The sequence below is a fragment of the Nicotiana tabacum genome, chromosome 4 (genome assembly GCF_000715075.1).
Source record: "Nicotiana tabacum cultivar K326 chromosome 4, ASM71507v2, whole genome shotgun sequence".
Lineage (NCBI taxonomy): Eukaryota > Viridiplantae > Streptophyta > Magnoliopsida > Solanales > Solanaceae > Nicotiana > Nicotiana tabacum.
Window position 1 is genome coordinate 68222928 of NC_134083.1, and position 8241 is coordinate 68231168.

Below are 8241 nucleotides of genomic sequence, written 5' to 3' on the forward strand. Positions count from 1 at the left end.
CAAGTGTCAATAATACGTCATCATTGGCATCTTCGCTTATGACAAGAATTGTGTCAAATGCCTTAAGAAGATAAAAAAGGCAAATGAGAGGTATATTTAAATCCTAAACATTAGGCCTCCTTTTATAGGGTGAAATTCCCATTCAAAATTGTCATCCACCGATGTGGGACTTTTGACAATTTCAACATATAGTACCATTCGATGAAACTAAATATATAAGTTCAACTCAATATTTGATGGTCACAAATGAGATTATTTGGGAAATTAAAGAATGGGTTAAAATCCAATTCGCCTCTCTTGTTTTCTTTGGAAAACTATGGGTGAAAGATCCCATTACTTTCACGTAGAAGAATATCAATAATAAATGGAGACAGACGTAATAATACTAGTGCATCGATCAATTTTGAATGAACTTATTTGACACATCAAAATAGTTCTCATACGCAGTTTTATTCATTCACAACTTTATTCTCTATTATAGTACTTCTCCGCAACACGAAAGTCACATATACTTGCCCTATTTCTCAAGAATACTGAACTGTTCATATTGCCAACTGCTTTAATTTATCAGTAGTAGTTTCTACTAGAAGTCAACAATCAAACTGGGATAGTAGTAATATACAAATTATATATCACTACAGCCAGCATACGCACATAGGGGCATAAGAATTGACTTGCAATGGAATCAAAGCGCTCCATCAATCTTTAGGGTAGAATTGAAACCAAACAACCTTTAGATCGCAAGCAGATACAAGTGAACTAAAAAGCAACACATTACACCATACAAATTAGCTTTAGAGTGTGTGATTACACCATATATCACCCAAAAGAACATACGAAGGTTCAGACATGGAAAAAACAGATCCTTCCTACAATGTATCGTATCATCTTTTCAACAAGCGATAAAACACACAGCTATAGAACAACACACAATTTATCTTAATGGGGCACCAGAGTCAATACCCGAACCACCAATCTCCTCGCTGTCTTGACAAAAAGCTGAACAATCAAGCAATTGTAGTACTATGGTCATCACGAGGAACCACCTCGGTTCGTTCTTGACTCAAACCCCCCTTTCTATCGCCTTGTACATTTAGAGTCTTAACATGCACTGCACTTTGTTGCACGTTAATTCTCGGACATATAACTTTTAAAGTTAAACCCCAAAAAAACAGAAGAGCAAAACCTTGGAATGCAACTAACCAATAGTACCAATTTGGCTTGGGATTAATTGCACTGGAAAGCAGTTTTTATACCCTGAAGTGTACGTGAGATGAGGGCATTAACAGTGTTGACCGACTCCATAGTGAGCTTTGCTGCAGGCAAACTATTCACCAATATTTGGAATCCCAACGTCAACAAAGACCCGTTACTGCTACCCCCATTGTCCTCTTTTTCGAGCATTCCGTTGTTAGAATTTTGAAAACAATCTGGAACTATTGCAAATCCAGATGGCAGGAAAGCCACGCAGGAAGAATCTCCACCACTCATCACGACATTCATTTCTGCAGTATCAACTGCTGCATATGCTACAATTGAACCAGATACATCCGTGCATGAGTCTTGCAAGATCAACATACTATTTTGATTAGCATCTCTGGAAGCCGCCTGCAAGTCAAGCCAAAATTTATTCAGAGATCAATGGTTAATAGTAAGTGCACTAAATTGTGTAATTTCGTGCCACATTTCCAAAAAGATCCACCAGTTTATCACTCACATTAGCACGAAAGAGAGAGATGCTATTGCCAAGATCCTGACCCTTGGCAATGTGGACTATTTGGTGCATGGGACCACCATGGGACAAGACATCCCATTGACTCCTAGTTTGTTCATTTCGCAGGAAGTCAAACAAACGTTGATGTGTTACCGGCAGCCAGATGGTCCTGGTGGCACTCAACACGATACCAGGAGGCTCACCAGGGTCACCAATGCTCTTCCTCATCATCAACTTAGTATCTTCTGCGGTCCCTGTTTGGATTGGTTCCCACTTGTAAAAAGTTGCACAAACACCGCCACAGAAATTGCGAGTAATGCGTCGAGCCAGCATTGCAATACTTCTCCGACCACTGGGACTAATAACTGCTAATAATAAACTCCATAAGAACCCATTATCATTTCAAGGTTTAAGTATTTCAAATGAACAATATGATGTGGTACCTGCACTATCGCCACTGGGTACAGCAGAAGACGTGATGACTGCCAAGCACTCACATTGCCTTTGCAGGGTGGCAATCCACCGTTGGGCACCAAAGCCCCGGCCAGACCTGATGAAAGGACGGTACAAATTGTGGATGGTATTCTCATCATATTCCATGTGCTCAATCCAAATAACCTGAAAATTTTCTGTTAATATTTTGCTAGCAGTTTTACACAGTAAATGAAGATAGATTTGGACATGAATCATCCAGTGGTGGTCTGTGAGGAGGAAACCTAAGTAGCTTAACCAGCAAATTGAGACAAATAAAGGGTTATATTCTTCAAAAAGATCTGTGCATCCATTAAATATTAGTTTGAGTGAAGTTGGAATTAGAGAATAAAAGAATTGCAAATAAGTACTCCATGGAAAGACCACCTCTGAGTTAATTACATAATAGATGTATTCCCAATTCCCAAAAGTCAATGAAAAGTTTCTCTTTCTCCATCTAGATAAGTTAAGTATAGTCAGATACTCAAAGAATTCGCTGCACCTCCCAACCATTATGTATGCGTCATTTCGCGATTTGCTTATCCTCTTCTATGATCTGCTTCCCAATTTCCTCTTTTTCGAAGAAGCGTGAGTTTTTAATGTTTGCACCCCTAATTGAATGCTCCCTTTCATCTGAATCCTCTCATCTGCTTTTTTAACATTTACAACTAATCTCTTATTTCCTTGTAAAACTATATAAAAAAAACATATTCCTTGACCTAGAAAAATAAGCTGAAAATCTATAGGTAAAATAGGAAGGTACCATGAAAATTATCCTGAACTTAATCTCACATGCAGTAGGTCGAAATTTGTGGAAACTCTTCCTGCACACTCCCAGTAGCAGTGAGCATGAGCCCAGAAAACAAATCCAAACCATGAGAGGAACAGATCGAGTAAACGTAAATGAAATCATAACTCATGAAATATACTGGGTCCAAAAATGAATGATACTATTACTATTTGTAGAATCATAAACAAAAATTCTTTAACTACTCCATGACTTCCTTTTAAAAAAAAATTTCAACTAAAAAAATTGTTATTTACAGAACCTAGATAGTTTATAAATATGAAATATTCATTTCAAACAGGTACAAGAAATCCATGTCCGAATCAAAAGCAAACTTAGATGCATTGACACTTTGAATTTTGTCGTTCTTGTTTGGAAGAAGGGAATAATAAGAATGTCATAAATGAGAAAACAAACTTTTAGCAAACAATAGTTTGGCTTACAAAGCACTATGAAGGAAGAGACCCAAATTATTACCAGCACAAACTATCAATTGTCCTAGCAGTCAAAGAGTGGAATATTTTGGTTTCACATACGGAAACAAATTAGAGCAACAGATAAAAGTTCACACCAAATCAAACTTCCAATTAAGGTTAGCCACATTTTTACTATTTTGCTCCACATAGATAGTCACGTTCAATAGTTTGAATGGCTTAATTGAAGCACGGTCGAAGTGCACTTAACACCTCGAGGCTGCAGTAGAAGGTACATGCCTCGTAAGGCACATACACCTACTTTTAGTTAGGGTCCAACAATTTGTCGAGAATATGAGCTCTTATGGTTTTGTAGGGAAAGGACTAGTGTTGCCTCCCTTTTTTAATTGTTTAAGAGGGTGCAAAAGAGAGCATAAATGAGTGAAAAGGGTTAAAAAAAATTTATTTTTTTGCAAGAAAATGAAGTGATTAGAGAATAAGAGGATAGGTTAGAAAATGCAAATATATTACACAAACTGCATAATTATTTTAATTTCTAGATTGGAAGAGTACAATACAAGTATATATTGAGGTCAAATAACACTACTGGTAATAAGTGAACGATGCGCAAGCATAGCTTCACAAGCACGTGGAAGGGAAGGGGAGGGGCATCACACTCACTTGTACATATAGATTATACAGTAAGGATGAAACTACCGAGGCTTTGCCTTCATACAATGATCATAGATTTACAAGTTCAAGGCACAGAAAAAGTACTTGAGGCATCTAGAAATATTATATGGTTGATATCCTCGATTTACCCGTTTCCTAATCTGGCAGAAGCCTGATCAAGCAAATACGAAAAATCCTACAGAGTACAGAAGCATCTACAGAATTAAATAACATTAGAAGGTTCAGATTCTTAGGCTACAACTGTCAAATTATTTTATTGACAGCATTACCAAAAGATGCTGAGAATAAAATATATTTCTGAAGCAAAGGTCAAGAAAATCAACATCACAAAAAGTAGTATGAAGCAGTTGTATTTAAAAGAACTATGCACATAAAATGACAAGATAGACCATCATTAAGAATAAATAAACAAATAAATACACAAACCAACAACAAAAGATAAGTCCAAACACCTAGCTTGTCAGCAACTTATGGAGCCTTGTGTGAAATGCCAAATGTAAAACATATAAGGACTAATTATAAATTACCTTGGAGTAACCATTAGGCAAGTCTTGCACAATACACCCAGAAGGGAGCCTCCTGCAATTTCCAGCTTCACGTGGTTGTGAACCTTCTTGGATTGTGTCAATAGACACATCCACCACAGCCCAGACGCCTTCAGCGTGTTGCTTGCAGAAGCGGAGAAACTTTACTTGACGGACAAAAACTAAAGCAGAAAGAACTTGGAACTCGGCTTGAATCTGCAAATTTCAAAGCCTCTATTACAAGAAAAGAAACATAGGATCGGTGACTTCCAACAAAATAATGAAAAGAACGTACCAATTGCAGATTGCCATTCCTGCTTCCACTTGCGCTGCTGGAAATCACATCAATTGTTGAGGTTCTTCCAACAATGCATGAGAACATCTCCACCCATCGACTCTGCATCGATGGAACTTGCATATTACATGGAAATCGAGACGAAAGAAAACCAACAATATGCCTGTTTTCTCTACTAAAAAGTGATAAGGTTATTTTACTCAAAAGAACATGGCAGCCATTAATGGCATACCCTTTAAATAAAAAGGGAAATTTGTATGTCAAGAAGCAAATTGGATAAACATGTTCACATACAACAACGGGTCGAAGGCACTGGAATAAGGATGAAGGAACCTACTGTATCCATCAGAGTCTCCACCAAGACCAGACTGTTGATCATCACTGTACCAGTTGCCTTTGTTGCTTCTGTTGTAAAGTTGGACGGTTTCATGCCAATACATGGAGGGAAGGACCTAGCATACTCCTCAAGGTTCAATGCTTCCCCACTTCCATCAAAGTTTCTAAACCACAGAGGATCACCAATCTCAGCCAGCTTAAGCAGCTCATTCATTGCAGCAAACGCAAGCTCCATTAACATGGACTTATCAAAGGATACATCTGTACTACTCATGCTTGGGGTGGGCCTAGGGGACATCATTGTTAGAGGACTTGATAGACCATTGCCAAAATCAAGCCCCATTGGCAATGCAGTGTCAGCAGAGTTCATAGCACCAAAACCATTTCTTCCCACCGCAAGTTCCAAACCAGAATTAGCCATTCCAGGAGGCATTGCACCAGGAAAAGATCCCAAAGGCCTTCCCAAAAACTTGTTCGCCAGGACACAGATCCTATTAAGTTCATCTCTCAGCCGAGCATTCTCAATCCTTAAATGATGCTCTTCAATGTGTATCTCACCAAGAATTGCCTGACCACCACAATGGCCGCACATTGGGCTTCTCATGGCTTCCTTCATTGCTATGTTCTCTATCCGAAGCTTATCATATTCTTGCTTCAAGAGTGCATTTTCGTGGCGTTCCAATTGGGTCTGAAACATCAACATTAGTTTCACTTTAATCATCATTGAGACCAATCTCACACAAGTGCAGAATTATTTAAAGAAAATAAAATAAATGCAGCATTTACCTTCATTTGGGTTCTTCTATTTTGGAACCAAAACTTCACCTGCCTGCTCTCCAAAGTCAGTCTCTTACCAAGTTCTAGTCTTGCTTTTTCATCAGGATGTGGATTCTCTTTAAAAGCACTGTCAGCAGAATACATATAAATTCAGAAATAATAATTCAAACGAACTAAGAAGATACAATAAGAGTGGCAAAATACATACGCTTCAAGTTCTTGGATTTGGTATGGGGTGTGCCTATGGTATTTCTTTTTTCTGGATGATTTACCAAGAGGAGCGTCCAGGTCATCGCCCGATGCACCACCATCTAAGTTATCACTGCCGGACCTACTCTCGTATTCATCCTCTCTAGAGGACCTTCCCATTGCAACAGCATCAAAATTTTCCCCTATCATACCCATGTCACCTATACCTTCCATCTTAGGTTTCTGCAAAATAAATCAAGATTATATCAATTCAACCAAAAACCCCAAGTAACAAGAACACAAAGAGCAGCAAAAAAAAAAATTCATTTTTAAGGGGATGCATACAAGAGCAAGAGAGAGTGGAGAAGAGTTAAACATAGGCTGAGTTAAAGGTGATGTGACAAGTTGTTGTGACTGATGAGCAATGGTAGCAGCAGTGGGCATGGTGTTGTTGTATGGACTATCAGCCACCACTCTTGAAACCCCAGAACCACCGTCACCGCCGCCGTTTCCACCACTACTGCTACTCCCAATGAAGCCTCCAAAACTCATCAAAACTTAGCCAATAACCACAAAATGAAACCCCCTCTTTTGTTACTCAAACTTTCTGTTACACAAACCACTCTTTTCTATCTAAATGATCATTGAAATGGTAAAACTCATACTACTATGTTTCTCAAGATCTCAACTTTTCATATTTATATATACTTTAGACCCCAAGTATTTTCATAGACTGTAATATTCAGTACTAGTGTATAAAATTTTTAACTCCAAAGTTTGCAACCGCCTTAAGCCCAATAAAAAGTGATGAACATAACTCCACCAACCCAAACCCACAAAATTTAAGAACAACCAAACGGGGTTGGTATAGGACAACCAAGAACCCTTATTGCACCTTCTCTCTACTTCTACTATTCTCTCTCTTCGAGAACAAATGTGAGAGATGGGTTGGCCGAAATAAAAAAGAGAAACCCTAGTATTTCATTCAATCAAAGATATGGGTTTTGACCACTTATAGCTGTCATTGTGAACAGTGAAGCAGTCCCATAAAGAGGAAAACGAAAGGTTTTAAAAAGAGGACCTAAGGAAAAAAAATTATATAGTAATGAAAAAAAGTGGACTTTTCAATACTACCTTACAAAATAAAACTGCAGAAAGCAACAAAATCAGAAGAAAAGACCCTGTTGTGTTGACTCTCCAGAAACCCACCCCTTTTTTTCTTCTTTCTTCGTTCTGTAATTGTTTAGATCACAAACCAAAAAAGCCTTTTGTACGGATAAAAAACCCAAAAAAAGTGTATAACCTTTTAAATTGATCAACTTTCTCATACGCTAAAAGTTAAAAAAGACTTTAGAATATAATGTAAAGTAAATACAAAAACTTCAGATTCTGTGTGGACCTATTGAAAATCCACACGCACAATACACACACTAGTTTCTCTCTCTTACCCAAGAGTTCATAACTGCAGATGCTCATGTTGGGATCCCCGTAGAAAGGTTAACAGAGAGAGTTGATTAAATTAATGGAGTTTAAAAATAAATTCACAAGAATTAAATTCAATGAAAATGGAGCTTAGCAGATTAAGAGCTGACTTACAGTCTAGCACGCTAGTCAATAGAATTGTTTAATTTGTTCCACGTCTCGATATTCCCTTCCCTTCAATATTATTAGTAAAAATAAGGAGCTTCTACTCCATGGAATTCTTCCTCCACAGATTCAATACTATCTAATGGAAAATACTGAAACTTTAGATTAGAACAGTAAAAGAAAAGAGAAAATAAATACAGTGTGGAGAAGTAGCAGTAGTTGCTATGTACGGCTACTGCTCCATAGACAGTAGTAGTAGTAGTAGGGGAGAAAATGGGGGCCCACTCTTTTGAGAGAGAAATTTGGGGGTTGATGTTTCCCTATTTTCCTAAACAGTTGTTCGAGATGTCCGCCCCGCGCTAGATTTCTGACTCCTTCAGTTGGCGCGCCTCTCGGCGCGTGTCTCACTTCTTCCCTTTTTTGACTTCCTTATTATTACTTCCTCCGATGGGTTT

General features: G+C 38.1%; 1 protein-coding gene across 2 annotated transcripts; it reads right to left on the reverse strand.

Annotated features, from left to right (window-relative positions):
• Window positions 1-758: 758 nt before the first annotated feature.
• LOC107781109 (homeobox-leucine zipper protein ROC5) lies at window positions 759-7953 on the reverse strand. 2 transcript variants are annotated; one of them, XM_016601753.2, is made up of 9 exons: window positions 7796-7953; window positions 6219-6442; window positions 6020-6137; window positions 5235-5921; window positions 4898-4999; window positions 4606-4818; window positions 2158-2332; window positions 1718-2079; window positions 759-1608 (listed from the first exon to the last, which is right to left on the reverse strand). In XM_016601753.2, the coding sequence occupies exons 2-9, from the start codon at window positions 6431-6433 to the stop codon at window positions 1228-1230; spliced, it is 2253 nt and encodes a 750-aa protein (XP_016457239.2). In that variant the 5' UTR covers window positions 6434-6442; window positions 7796-7953; the 3' UTR covers window positions 759-1227. The 2 variants fall into 2 exon arrangements, with proteins under 2 accessions (XP_016457239.2, XP_016457238.2); XM_016601752.2 differs by lacking the exon at window positions 7796-7953 and adding an exon at window positions 6545-7539.
• Window positions 7954-8241: the final 288 nt, after the last annotated feature.

Bases quoted from the DNA above. Each gene is read 5' to 3' on its own strand.
- LOC107781109 (XM_016601752.2), bottom strand. From the start codon at position 6,751: ATGAGTTTTGGAGGCTTCATTGGGAGTAGCAGTAGTGGTGGAAACGGC. The intron at 4,819-4,897 runs GTACGTTCTTTT...TGAAATTTGCAG, and splicing joins GGAATGGCAATCTGCAATTG to ATTCAAGCCGAGTTCCAAGT. The intron at 2,333-4,605 runs GTAATTTATAAT...GAAAATTTTCAG, and splicing joins TGCCTAATGGTTACTCCAAG to GTTATTTGGATTGAGCACAT.